At 36.8% G+C, this 15,186-nt stretch overlaps 1 protein-coding gene across 2 annotated transcripts in view; it reads left to right on the top strand.

Moving 5' to 3' along the window:
• Positions 1–15,186, top strand: part of LOC150098585 (uncharacterized) — a 106,240-nt gene that overhangs the window by 78,917 nt on the left and 12,137 nt on the right. Inside the window, exon 5 of one of the 2 annotated variants that reach the window (XM_090404799.1) lies at positions 5,765–5,802. The exons of the other annotated variant lie outside the window; for it this stretch is intronic. Within the exon in view, the coding sequence (XP_090260925.1) occupies positions 5,765–5,802 (38 nt within the window). The remainder of the gene's footprint in view (positions 1–5,764; positions 5,803–15,186) is intronic. 2 annotated transcript variants of the gene reach the window in all.

Genomic DNA, 15,186 nt, shown 5'->3' with positions numbered 1-15,186 from the left:
TATGTATGTATATATAGGAAAAAACATAGTATATATATATATATATATATATATATAGGATTTGGTACTATCTGTGGTTTCAGGTATCTCGCGGGGGGGGGATGTTTCAACTCCAAGGGAGGAGGTACTACTGTAATTCAATGAAAGTATTTCTGCTCACATCTTTTCTTTCTCTCCATTATATTTTCCATTCTCACATGGCTCATTAATGATTGTTCACATATTTACATCATTTAATAATTCAGATATATCAATCAAGCATAGAATTCTCCATACTTATTATTTTCTAATATATCCTAAAATGAATACATTAGTTTTCTTTCCCCTCCCCCACCAATTGAAAACCTGCCATATATGTGGTGTATCCACCGATATGAAAGTGCAAAATTGTCGCAGGACAGTGTTTTCTTTTGCTCTGCCAGATGGTCAGGGTGGTTGCCAGAGAGTTCCAACTGCTCTGACGTGAACATGTTAAGAAATGGAGACTGTGCTCAAATGCTTATAAAACTACCTACTTCCACCTGAACAATAGGCTGGCTAATACAGAACTTCAGATCATATTAAATGGTACTGCATTATGACATAAGTGTCCCAAGTATTTAGGTGTTATCACACTAGTCCATGTGCTCTTCTATGGGAAATACTTGGAAAATACAGCAGCTAAAATCAAGACTTGAAATATCATTCAAAAACTTTGTGGATCCATTTGGAGATCCTCTACTTACCACCTTATTCTCATCAGTTCTATGTCAGGTATTCTCTTTAGCTGAATATTGCTAACCTGTTTAGCTCAACAGTCTAAATAAAAGGTCTTTGATGCTCAACTTAACACACTGTGGCTGATATTTGGTTCAGTCAGATCAAGAAACATTTATTGGCATCCTACCATAAGCAACATCTTGTCTTCTCACCTTCAGATAACTGATGCTCTTCTTTAAGAGTAAAAGACAATAAGTAATAATCCTCCCCTCCCCCTTTTGCACAAAGGCATTCCAGGCTTAAGAATCAGTTGATTAAAATCTAGACAACTATGAATATGTGAAACAGAAAAGTTAGTTTCAAATAAGTTCATCTCTAGAGAAGAATGAACAAGATGTTGGAATACAAACACTAATGATCCTCAACTATAATGTGGTTTCAAAGTATTAATAACCAATCTTATTATTAAGAGAGACCTCTAGGGAGTCAGGTTTTTATTAAGAGAGGACACATACTTCATGCACCAACTATCATACTTATTCTTGAATTCATTCACATTGCTTGCACACACAACATCCAATAGCAATCCATTCCAATCATGCACCACTCTTCTTCTTTCGCTATGCCTTATCTCATGTTAAAACAGGGTCGGCGTTCCCATCTTTAATCTTCTTCTTCCAGATTCTCCGGTCCAGGGCATCTTCCTGACTCCATCCTTTCTCCCTAAGATCTTCTGCCACCTTATCTCTCCATCTGAGTTTGGGCCTGTCTCTTTTCCTCCTCCCCTCCATACACTCCACTCGTTTACCAACATACTCCTCACTCCTTCTCTCTACATGACTGAACCACCTCAGCCTGCTTTCTTGTACCTTCTTACCGATCGTCCCACCTTGATCGTCCCTCTGATGTCCTTCTTTGTCACACCACTCATCCATCTCAACATCTGCATCTCCGCCACCTCAATCTTCCTCTCCTGTGCCTTTGTTATAGGCCACATCTCTGCGCCATGGAGCATCGCCGGCCTCACCACCATCTTATACAGCTTTCCTTTCATCTTACAACTCACTCTCTTGTCGCACAGGACCCCGCTCATCTTCCTCCAGTTCATCCAACCACATGTTATTCGGTGCTGTATTTCCACATCCAGGTCACCATTCCTCTCGACGACTGACCCAAGGTACTTGAATTTCTTCCCTGAATTTAATCTTTCACCCTGGAGTCATATGATCATATCCTCGTCACTCCCTGTTGATATATATTCGGTCTTTACCCGGTTAATTTTCATTCCTCTCTCCTCCAATACCTTTCTCCACTCTTCCAGGGTCTTTTCAAGCTTCTCTCGGGATGATTTGCAGAGAACAATATCATCAGCAAACATCATGCTCTCTGGTGCCTCCTTCTTGACGTCCTCCACTAGTACATCCATGACCAGATCAACCACTCTATGAGAGAAAAATCTAGATCTCACCACCACCCTAGCCGTATTCATTCTCAGCTTCCTAGAATTCCCTCCTGTCCTTTCTCCACCCTTTATAAAATGAAAAATTTCATAAACTGAAATCTTGCATGATCCTTTCAAGAGTTTGTAAGTCTCAATCATATCACTCCTCTTTCTCCTGTTTGCTAGTATCTGCAGTCTACAAATTCTCAATCTGTCTTCATCAGTATTTCACAATCCTAATATTTTAACCCTCTCCTTTGCACTCTCTCCACTGTAACAGAATCACAACAGAGACCAGACCTGCATATAATAGTCCAAGTGAGGTCTTATCAGGGCCTCGTAAAGAGGCAAAATGACATCCTTATCTTTATATGTGAAAGTTCATTTCGGCATTGCAATTATCTTTTGAGTTGTATTTGCAATCTTTGCTACATGGCCCTCTACTAACTTCTAGTCTGATCAGTTTCTTCTAGCATAATGTAAAGTCTTGCACTTAGGCATGATTTTACATTTACTGACATCCATTTTCCCATGCACAATTCCAACCTATTCAAATCATTCTGCAAGTACTGCATATCAGCCACATTCCTAATTATCCAACCTTTCTTTGCATCGTCAGCAAATAGCTGTTTATTAGCTGTCAAATCGTTTTCAATGTCATTAATGTACAGATTGAATAACAGTGGACCAAGGACTGATCCTCGTAATACACCACTGGTTACCTTAAATTTTGCAAATGCACATCCCTCCATATACGAATTTTTGATATGTCAGTCAGCCATACTCTTATCCTAACTAACATTTTATAATCCAAACCCATATTCACCAGTTTATGCAACAGCCTTCCATGTTGTATTCTGTCAAAAGCTTTAGCAAAAACCAAAAGTATAATGGTGCATCCATTCTTCTTGTTTGGTTCAATGGTAACTATTATAGAATGTGAGTGAGTTACTAAAATGTGACCTTCCCTTAGTAAACCCATATTCATTGCAAAGTAGAGATACTCTGTTAACCCATTTCTGAATGTAAGCACTGACCAACTTTTCCAAAATCTTCACTACTCCTGAGATATTGATTGGTCCAGTGGCAGCTGGTGAAAATTTTAAGTGCTGCATATACAAAATAAAATTTTAAAAAAATTATTTTTTTCCTAATCAATAAATTTACATGTTAAACAATTGCTTTATTAAAAATATTTCACCCTCACCACTAACAAACACCAATAATAAAAGTTTCATATCTCACAGAAATAACATGCATCAATACACGAACTTAAGCATTGATACACTGCCCAAATGAGCAGTGCTAAGCGTAAATGAATATCAGCGAGTCTATCTGCAGCCAGCTCGATAATTCTCACAGTGCGTTAGATCGCAGTGCAATTGTTTCATGTAACGATAATTGAAAAAATATGAAAACCTTTTCATATTTTCAACAGTGACACTCATCATAATTCAGCCTTGTATCTATAATAAATAAATAATTATATGTTATTTTAACAGAATAAAATAAGATTTGCAAAAAAAAGTTCACCACGAACACGCACCAATAAAGAATAACGCTTGCAAGCATACACTGCCCAAAGAGCAGTGTCAGATTCACTAGTTACGTGCAACGAGAAGTGCAAACGAATATCGGCGAGTCTGGCTGTGATTGGTTGAACATGATAATTCTGGCAGTGCATTTGTTTCGTAATCTAAAGCGTTAATCGAACAATTCCAATTATTAACTATTCAATCAATGTCAAAACATAAGCTGTAACCTTTAACATGTTGTATTGCATTTATATAATGTTGTAAGCATTGTTATTATTTATAAACACAAACAAAATTAATTTTTTCATTTTTTTTCTTGGGGGGGTGCTGCAGTGTCGCAGTGCTTATGTACGGGCCGCCACTGGATTGGTCAATACTTGGATACGTTGGTCTTTGCACCACCCTTGTGCAATGGGATTACCATACATTCTTTTCACTCCTGCAGAATCTTGTATGTTCTGAGACTAAAATTATATATCATGGTTAAAAGAATAGCCAGTTCAGCTGAACACTCTTTTAGCATCTGTACTGATATCCCATCAGCCCCTATTGCTGGACTCTTATTCAGTTTATACAGCAGCTCTAATACCTCTTTATACAGCTTAGTTTCTTCATCCAGTGAAGAGGTTGCAGTGAACTCAATGTTGCATACACCAGGTTGATAGCTTTTAGCAGTATGGGCACTCATCACTTTCACACCATCTGCATTCAGTAAAGTTATTCTTTTATATTCATTCTTTCTTTTACTTGCAGCATATCGATAGAATCCTTTGGAGTTATCTTTGCCTTGCAGAGTCGGTTTCTTTTCATACTCAGATTTAGCTTTCCATACAACAGTTGTGACTCTTCTGGCCTGCTACTGCTTATAATTTTCATAACGGACATCATTCTTATGCACACAGCATTCCTTCCACATGATCTCTTACAAATATCTCGCATGATAAGATTATACATTCATTTGACTCCCACCCTATTTATTCTTCAAACTCTTGGGACACCTTCTGATATTGCATCATTTAAGTATTTTTAAATGCTTTCCATGCATTGTTGATATTCTTCCTATCCAACAACCAATACTGAACTCATTATACTCCTCAGTTGGTAATAATTTCCTGCTTTGTAGTTCAGCATGTAACCTTTTCTGAATGGAACATTCATAAACTTAGCCACTTCCCAAGTGAGTACTGCATGATCACTGTCACCAACTGGAGGCAGAATACCTACGTCTTTAACTGAAATGCCCTCTGACACTATAATCAAATCTAAAACTCTTGGACGTCTGGTTCCTTCTGTCACATGCTGCTTACGAAAGTTGTCTCACAACTGCTCAGTAAATTCAGTTTCATTCTTCTCATGAGATTTTACTGTTACCCAATCAATGTTTAGATAAACTTACTGGTATTACAGTTATAGGTTTCAAAACACTAACTGGATTCATGTCATTCAATATCATTAGCAGCACCTCTCCTATCTTGTCTAAAGATACTGTACCCTTTACACTCAGTACCAGTTAGTATGTCTGAAGGTCTCACTAATGCCTACTATTTGAGGTCCTGACGTCTTCTGTTCTTGAATTTTCCTGTAAGACATGACCCTGAATAGGATTCATATGAACCACAAAATATGTGCAAACTTGTCTTTCTCCTTAATGTCTTTGGGTGCTCCCAAACACAATTTCTCACATCACCACTGAATGCAATCTACATGTTTATCAAGGTGACTGGTCCAATTTTTTCTAAGCTGCACTATTGGTTTACAAACTTAAACTTTCAGTTAGTTTTTATATTTAAGTTTGTGTTTTTTTTTAATGTAGTTTACTTGTACTGCATATGCTGAATGCTAAATAAATTTAATTCCTCACATACATTCACCAATATTTAGCCATTGTTTGGATATGCTTACATCCAATTACTTTTATTTCCACACCTGATTGATTCTGTACAGGGTATATAATGAAATATTTGTGCTTTAGTTTTTTAAACTTTATTTTTGCTGTGGTTGCATCTGTCTATCTCTCTCTTATATCATTAATGTCAGTTGTGACATTAATGATATAAGAGAGAGTTACGTGTATGTTTTTTTTCTTCAGAACATGGAGCCTGTGGAATTGGGGACGGCTGAACTGAAGTAAGTCACATTTTTCTTTATTTCTTCCATAATTTACTTCATTTCATTCAGCTGAATATAGCAAAAAATAAACTGATTGTTGAAAAAATTTAAAATGCTATTAGTTATTGTTTTTGAATTTATGGAGCCATCTTGGTGATGTATGCTAGTAGTTTGTGGAACTTTGGAAGTTATTGTTGATAGCCAGGTCAAGAGACCTACTGTCCGACCACAGATCCAGGACCCTAGTCTGGCAACCTGCCAAGAAGAGTTAATTCATGCTGAAGGGGAAAAAGAAATAAAGGATGTACGAATTAGTCACCAACATGCAAAATCACGTGCTTTATACGTGAAATTTCCAACTGTTATACAAGCAAAAAAGTTGCCACTTTACAAACTACAATGTTCATAAAAGAAAAGTTAATTTTCCAACGTGTAATAATAAACAACTCGTCCCTCAAGACAGATTGATTACTCTATTATTGGAATGGATTCTCCTTCTGACATATGCAGAAGTGTCGAAGGATTCGCATCTGTGGGCATAATAGTAACCATATTTTCTGATGTGATTGTTTTTAAAAGCAAAAAAGAATTAGTTTTTAATTTCAATCCCAGTAATGTTTATTCAGTAAAAAATTGTTTAACTAAAAAAAAAAAAAGTTTTCACTTTCAGAGTCTGCAGTAGGTTGGAGGGGGATTAGTTCATTTATTAGACCCACAAATGAGAAGTCTCAAAGCCTGACACAACAATAATGCATGTGGACAAATTGTTAAAAGAAAGGAATTTCTTGGTGTTTTTGAAGACCTAAAGGTTATAATCACTGGAGAAAAAACAGTATGAGACAGACTTCCATAGAGGAGAGGCATAGGGATCAATTGGTTCAATGAGTTTGGAGATGAACTGTATATGAGTGTGAACTAAAAGCTACTTGTGTTTGTGTGTGATTAGAAAAAAGTAGAACAGTAGTGGCTAGTTTGGTGGAGCAGTACCCATGGAAATACCTATAGAAAAGACAAAATGCAGCAACACACCATCTATGGGAAAGCAACTGGAGAGAGTTGGTGAGAGAGGGATCATCATTTAAGTGGATTGCTCTCTTCTGAATACAGTCAAGTATTCTAAAGTTAGGCAGATTTGAGGTATATAAAGTGTCTGGAATTGAGAAGGAAAGAGAAGTACCGCTTAAAACAAAAAAGAATACCAAGCTTCTTTTTTTGGAAACAGAAGAGGCTATAGACCTGATATGCTTGTGCCGGGACAGTTAGATGTGAAAGTTGTTCCAGAAAGATAAAAGAGATCCTGGTTGGCGAGTAGTATAATGTCAAAAGTGAATATGGTCTTTTTATAAACAAAACAAGACAAGATTGTATTTTAGCGGCATTAAAATTTGCCAGATTATTATCCTTGTCCTACTTGCGAATGGCAAGGAAATCAGTGTTTAAGGCATTGGTTATAGAGAAATGTGAATTACCTGAGCACCACAAGGTTTTAAAAATGAAAGAGGAGTGGAGAGCTGTCATCAGAAATCTGTGAATAGGATTGGGTGTTTGAGATTTGAGATCATTGATGTATTGCAGGAAAATGTAGGTGAAAGCACCAAGCCCTGAAGCACACCAGCATTGATTGAAAAATCTGGCAAAAGGAAAGAATCTACCATGACCCATAATAAATGACCAGCAAGGAAGCCAGCAGCCCATTCACAAAGGAAAGAAGGAATACCATGAGATGGTAGCTTGGTAAGAAGGCCATAGTGCCAGACTTGATCAGATGTCTTGGAAATATCAAGAATTTCTCCATCGCTTGAGTTTTTTCAGACTTTTCCATTTATCCTCAATACAAGAGGTAAGAGAACCATATACACACACACACACACAGCATCAGTGCTATGTGTGTGTGTGTGTGTGTGTGTGTGTGTGTGTGTATGGAATGTAAGTGAAGATTGAAAAAGAACTCCATTGAAATTTTTCTTGAAGCGTTGGAAGTTGTAGTTGGGAAACACTTTGAGGCTGTTCCAGAGAGTAGAGGTAGAAGGAATGATGAGGAAGAGAAGCAGGTTCAGTGTGTTTGCAGTTGTACTGAAAAGGGATTCTGCTCTTGTTTTAACAGGCACAACAGAAAGTGGAGGAATGATGGTTTACTATCATTCCTCCACTTTCAGTTCACTGGAGCAGTGACCATGGAAGTTGTAAGAATTTAGTCATACTCTTGAATCATTCTAGACCTGGATTCTTATAGAAAAAAAAAAAAAAATGAAGGTGAATTAGAGTATGCAACATACCTCAAGTTGTAATCATTATGCACGCTATTTCCAAATGCATTATGGAAATAGTTGTGATGTCATGCATTGAAAGAGATATATATGTGCAAATCACATGATTACCAAGATATATGAGATGCTTTTCAGAAGAGAAAGGTGGGTGTTGGTGGAAGGGCATTCCAGAGAGAGAGAGAGAGAGCCAGAAGGGAGTGAAACAGTGGCTGCCCATACATAAGCACTGCGACACTGCAGCACCCTCAAGGAAAAAATGAAAAAATTAAATTTTGTTTGTGTTTATAAATAATAACAATACTTACAACATTATATAAATGTAGTACAACATGTTAAAAGTTACAGCTTATGTTTTGACATTGACTGAATAGTTAATAATTGGAATTGTTTGATTAACACTTCAGATTATGAAACAAATACACTGTGATTTAACGCCAATATTCGTTTGCTCTTGTCATTGCACGTTACGTCATTCCCAACTGTAACTGCTCAAACGGCAGTGTATTTTTAGTAAGCTTATGCACCTTATTTCTGCGAGATATGAAACGTTTATTATTGGTGCTTGTGCGTGGTGAACTATTTTTTGTAAATCTTATTTTATTTTGTTAAAATAACATATAATTATTTATTTATTATAGATACAAGGCTGAATTATGATGAGTGTTGCTGTTGAAAATGTGAAAAGAATTATATTTTTTCAATTATTGTTACACGAAACAAATGCACTGCGATCTAACGCCGATATTCGTTTGCACTTGTCACTGCTATTGATATGAAACTTATTATTGGGGTGTTCGTTCGTGGTGAGGATGAAATATTTTTAATAAAGCAATTTTTAATATGTAAATTTATTTATTAATACATTCGTTACTGATTAGGGAAAAAATTTTTTTTTTTTTTTTTTTTTTTGGTATATGCAGCACCCCCAATTAAAATTTTCACCGGCCGCCACTGGAGTAAAAGTCTGGAAATATTGGAAGCCATGAGTAACTTTAGGAGAAAGGGAAACCTTGGGAGTGAGGAGGCTGGCAACAAGAGTATATCTTGTTGAATTTAATATGATAAGTAGACAAAGAAAGAATGTCCACACTTCATAGAACCGAGCCTGGTATTGTGCCAATTCAGCATGAATAGTCAATTGCTGAAGGGAAGAAAGAAATAAAGGATATACGAATTGGTCACCAACACACAAAATCATGTGCTTTATACATAAATTTTCCAACTGTTGTACAAACAAAATAGTTACCACTTTAAGAACTAGAATTTTCATAAAAGAAAAGCTAATTTTTCTGATGCATAATAATAAATACTCATCCCACAAAATGCATTGATTACCCTAATATCGGAATGGATTCTCCTTATTCTGACATGTGCAGAAATGTCGAAGGATCTCACATCTGTGGGCGTACAGTACTTAAGGGGTAAGGGTGTTGGAAGAATAAGATGTATTGTAGTTTTTAATTTTTGTGTTTATTATTACCAGTTTATTTTAATGAAATTATATTGTAAGAAAAGTGAAATTAATTTTTTTAAAGAATAGGTTTTCTATTACATATGTCATTATATGCTATATATACGTGTAAGGTTAATATTGAACTAAATGAATGCATTAATTTCATTAAATGAATATTATGATAATGAAAAACATAATTTCTCACATACTTGAAGTGCATGAGATTTATTGTTTTCAAGTAAAGCATGTAACTATAACATGTAATAGCAGTTCATTTTTATTGCTTCATATGACTGAAATGAAAACTGGAAGTGTGTCGTGTAGTGGAGCATAAGTGTAATTATCAGAGAAGAGCCTAAAAGTCTTCATTTCAGCAATGTAAAATAAACATATCAATCCATAATTCATAGCTGAATATATACATACATAAATAGAAACATAGGAAATTTGAGTAGTGTAAGCTAAGGCAACTCTGCTGCTAAGGACTGTATATTCTCAAAAGTTCTCTGGTCCTTATTTGAAACTTTTTTAAGTTTATATGATGGTTCCATAAATTAAGAGAGAAATATTGTGATTTTTCTTTTCAGCGAGAAAAGGAAAATATACAAATGAGTGGTGCTGTCAGGGTATATGCAAATGAGCCACAGCGTAAAAGCAGGCATTCTGGAGTGGTTTTCAATTTCGTGGAGTGAGAAGGCAAATGAGTAGTGCTGTCAGGATATATGCAAATGAGCCACAGCCTAAAAGCAGTTATTCTGGAGTGGTTTTCAATTCCATTTCTGGAGCGAGAACAAGACATGAATATCACTGCAAGACTGTAACCAATGAAATCAGGTGGTGAGCAATGATAAGACTAGAGGTCAGGTGGAGGTTCCATGGTTCATAGACTGTGGAACCAAGTCCAACAGTCGCAAACATTACAGTGAAGGAAGGTGATGGGTTGCAACTGCACTGGATGAGCAATATCTCTGATTATGTGCTTGCTGAAACAAGAATGCTACCTCAAATCAGCTATGATTTAACCTCGTGTCGGCTACAGAAACATTAGCATTTACTTCCACTGTGCACTGAAGGTTCGTGAAAGTGGTCTGTATGCCCCTTATCACACTACAGGGGAGAACATTTGAAATTGGTCAGGTTCCACATGAACTGGACCGAAAATTAATGGGGTCAGTGTTGTTTACAAAGCAATGCCAGGTGTGCTCTAATCTGGAGAGAACCCAGGGCACATCATTACCCCTCTGATATTTGTGAAAGGGACACTTATGGTGGAGGTAGTGTGATGGTTTGGGGAAGACCCATTGGGTGGCTGTGCCGACCTGTATGTGCTTCCTAGCAGAACCATAAATGCTGCAACTTATATAGAGACTAGGTCTTTGATCCCTGTTCATCTGTATGCAAGTTCAATAAGGGAGATGTTTATCTGACAAGATGATAATGCTCATCCTCATCAAGTGAAGCTCATAGACCAATATCTTCAAGAAGAGACTATTATATGTATGAACTGGGCAACGAGGTCTAACTTTAATCCTATTGAACATGTCTTGGATGCTCTAGGTACAGGTGTTGCTGCACTCGATCCCTTCCTCAAACCTTAAGGGACTTGGGAAAGTTTTGCAGGAGCAATAGTTATTACCAACTAAGTGGCTAACTGACATTATAAACAGTATGAAACATCATTGTGAATGCTGTATTGCTATGAGGAGTGACCACATTCCTTGAGGCACTTTGATCTCATTTTGACCTTGTTTTTGACCCATTGTCTTCATGTAATCCATTACGGGTTACATGAAGAAACTATTTAAAATTTTTGTGGGTGGTTTCATATCTCATACCATACTGCTTTTCCCCAAATTGTATAAAAATTCATTATACAATTTGGGTTTTTGAGTTATTACAATTTTTCTCTTTGTTTCTTAATTTATGGAAATCAGTGTGTGTGTGTGTGTGTGTGTGTGTATAATCTTTGGATCCATAATATTTCAATATAATGAAACTGTGATTAAATTTTATATGGAACAATTTATTTAAAAAAAAAACAATACAGTATAAAAATCAGAACAAATATTGCACTTATTTCTTCAAATAACAAAATAAAAATATGAATGGAACATTTTAAATTGTGAAATATAGAATATAGAGAATAATTATGGATTTATGTAAAAAAAGGATTTTTAGGCAAAGTACATTTCTTCATAAATATTTTCTCTGAGAAATTGTACTGTGGATTATTCATTAACTTTAGAAAACTTTTTTTTTCTTTTGGATAACTGAGTATGGCCCATTATTTAAAGAAATCATTTCAGCAGTAGTGTAATAAAGGTTTTGTCTGTTTGTCATCTGCATCATTTATAGCTTATTTGTTAACAACAAACAGTTGTTGTTTTGGTAAATTTACTTCAGATTCTGACTGCTTAGTTCTTTGCCTTGTGGTATGATATTTCAGTTTTGTTTTGTTTTACAAATTTTTATGCTTGTGTTTTTACATGATTAATCAGAGATGTGTATACTTCCTTTTCTTGTGTTACCTAGATATTTTGTACACTCTTTGTAATATTTTAAAACAAATTTTAATGCTTCATAATATACACAACTTTTGAGCATAATATAAATAAAAGCGCCAAAGAAAGTGCTTATAGCAAACACAAGTCTTTGTTTCATGTGGTGCAAGTTAGGGAGGAGGGCTATTTTTTATGCTTCGTTGCATTTGTTATGACACTTGAAACAAATTTTTTTGCTTTGGCCAGATGAATACCAAATATTTTTAGTGATTTTGTCAAAGCCAATTATCTGAAAAACACACTGAATTGACCATTCTTTCTTTAAGGTTACACTGTGGACAGCATTCATAGTCAAGAATTGATGGAGACACAACACACGTTAGAATAATTACTTATCGTTAAGAAAGTAACATTCGATGTTTCGACCTCTGTATTGAGGTCATCATCAGGAAAACATATACAGGGTGATTCAAAATTCCACATAAAACTTTGAGGGGAGGTAGAGAACATCAAAATCAACTATATTTACAATAGGAAAGCATGACCGGAAACGCTACCCGAAAGTGATAGGTGGTGATGTTTGCCAGTGCTCCAGGTGAGCAATTGGGGCCTCCTCATTCAAGCTTTCGACGTCATACGAAGAACATGTGCCATTTTACAAATGCTGAGATGACAGACATGCACCTCATTTACGGGTTAGCTGACTGTAATGGACGAGCCGCTGTACAAATGTATTGCGAAAGGTACCCAAACAGACGTGTACCGCATCACCCAATGTTTGCGCATTTGCATCAGAATTTGTGTGACTATGGATCATTTAAGGATTTCAGGCGTGATACGGGCAGCCGCGATCGATGCAAAATCCCGCCATGGAAGAGGAAGTGTTGCATGCGATGGACAATAATCCAGAGACAAGTACACGTGCTGTTGCCTCTGCTATAGGAGTATCTCGATCCAGTGTATTGTGCATTTTGCACTCTGAGTCCTTACATCCATTTCATCTGCAGCAGGTCCAGTTACTGATGGCCAAAGATTATCCTCAACGTGTGGAATTCACATGGTGGTTTCTGCAGAAAAGTGCCATAGACCTGGATTTTCCAACTTGTGTTTTGTTCACAGATGAAGCTTCATTTACCCATGAAGGGATCCTCAATCACCACAGTGCTCATGTGTGGGCCCATGAGAACCCACATGCTGTGCGATCACATACTGCATAATAACGCTTCGCCAATAATGTATGGGTAGGTATCGTCACTGACTGTTTAGTCGGCCCATACCTGTTACCACCCTGACTGACTCCCAGAAGTATCGGACCTTTCTAGAAGTTGTGCCAGATTTACTGAACAATGTTCCAATGACTGTGCATTGGCAGATGTGGTTCCAACACAATGGGGCTCAGCCCATTTTGGCATTTCTGTGCATCAGTATTTGGACAGGTCCTTTAGGGACCGATGGATTGGGTGTGGTGGACCCATTCACATGGCCCCCACATTCACCTGATTTATCGAGCATTGATTTCTTTCTGTGGGGGACCCTTAAAGCCATGATTCTAGTAGTAAGACTTATACGTTGGTTAGACATAACTGGTAATTAATTTACGGAATTAACAACGCATATGAAGTATTTAATTAAAGATAACTTTAATGAATCACTTCTATATTTCGGCAATGTCACATTGCCATCTTCAGGAACATAAAGATATGGTATGTGCATGTGGTATGAGAACTTCAGCCCAACTGCCAAGACTACCAAATTAGCCCGCAAGAGGGCACCATTAGGACTTTAGGAACAAAATTAGTTTCTTACATTCTTCCTCATTTGCTTTGTTAGTTCCTTGGTGCACATACCATATCTTTATGTTCCTGAAGATGGCAATGTGACATTGCCGAAATATAGAAGTGATTCATTAAAGTTATCTTTAATTAAATACTTCATATGCGTTGTTAAAGCCATGGTGTACGTCTGACATGGATCTCGTGGCAAGAATCGCCATTGCTAATATCCAGGAAACTCCAGGTATTTTCGAAAATGTACGGCAGTCAATGCATCATCAGTGTCAGGCATGCATCACTGCTAATGGTCTTAACTTTGAGCACCTGATGTTAAACCATATTATGTATCCAACTACTGTTGAACTGTTCAGTTATACGTAATAAAGTTTTTTACACTACTTACTGCCTTGTGTTATTTCTGTATCTTTGTGTCCCTGTTAGTACCTTCTGGTGGCATTTCCAGTCATGCTTTCCTATGTTAATATGGTTGATTTTGATGTTCTCTACCTCCCCTCAAAGTTTGTATGTGGAATTTTGAACCACCCTGTATATGTACAAGATACAAGCTATATGACACTAGAAAAGTAAGATGATCGTTAATCATTTATCCCAGCATGACCTCTAATGGAAAAAAAAAAAAAACTGCATTAAACAATTTCTAAAATCCTCATCTTCAGATTTTCTTCTGTTTGGGGTTGTCCTGGATGCTTATATGGGTTGAATATGGGTCCTCCAAATTCTTAAAATAATAATCCATCATTCTTGTTCGGATTTGGATGATGTTTCAGCATTTCATAGGCTTCCTTGAATTTTCTTTCAAACCAGGTTTTGGTGCAGTGTAGGGACTTGGTGCCTTTCCAGTCAATTCTGTGACATGTTTGGAGTGTAGTCTGACAGGTCTGTTTTACCATAGTGGAGGTATTTAATGTGGCTTTTGTAATTGGGACGGTGTGTTCCGTTTCTGTGAAATGCTGAATCATCATCCAAATCTGAACAAGAATGATGGATTAATTATTCCAAGAATTTGGAGGACCCATCTTCAACCTGTATAGCATCCAGAATAACCTCAAACAGAAGAAAATAATAAATTTAGTTTAATCCTTTATCCAAGTGTAAGCAAACAAAGTTTGCACCTAAAAATATCTTCAGGACTGAGGTAAGGTAGTGCAACACCAGGCAACTCCAAGCAAAGGTGGACCAAGCTCTCATCACTCCTTGTCTCAGTATCTCCCATAATGCAAAGCACATCTCCTTGCAGACATGTATACTGCTATGCATTAAGAGAAGGGCCACTACCCAGACCAGTTTCAACCTTTATTGAGGTCTCATCAGTGGGAGGCAGACCCAAATGTGGAGATACTAAGGCAGAAGCAATAGGAGAGGTCATATTTACCTATAGGAGTTGCCAA

Source organism: Typopeltis vanoorti, chromosome 15 (assembly GCF_054136105.1).
Source record: "Typopeltis vanoorti isolate ZY-2024b chromosome 15, IOZ_Tvanoo_1.0, whole genome shotgun sequence".
NCBI classification, from domain to species: domain Eukaryota; kingdom Metazoa; phylum Arthropoda; class Arachnida; order Uropygi; family Thelyphonidae; genus Typopeltis; species Typopeltis vanoorti.
The sequence above is the reverse complement of the archived record's forward strand: the minus strand, read 5'-3'. Positions and strand labels throughout refer to the sequence as shown.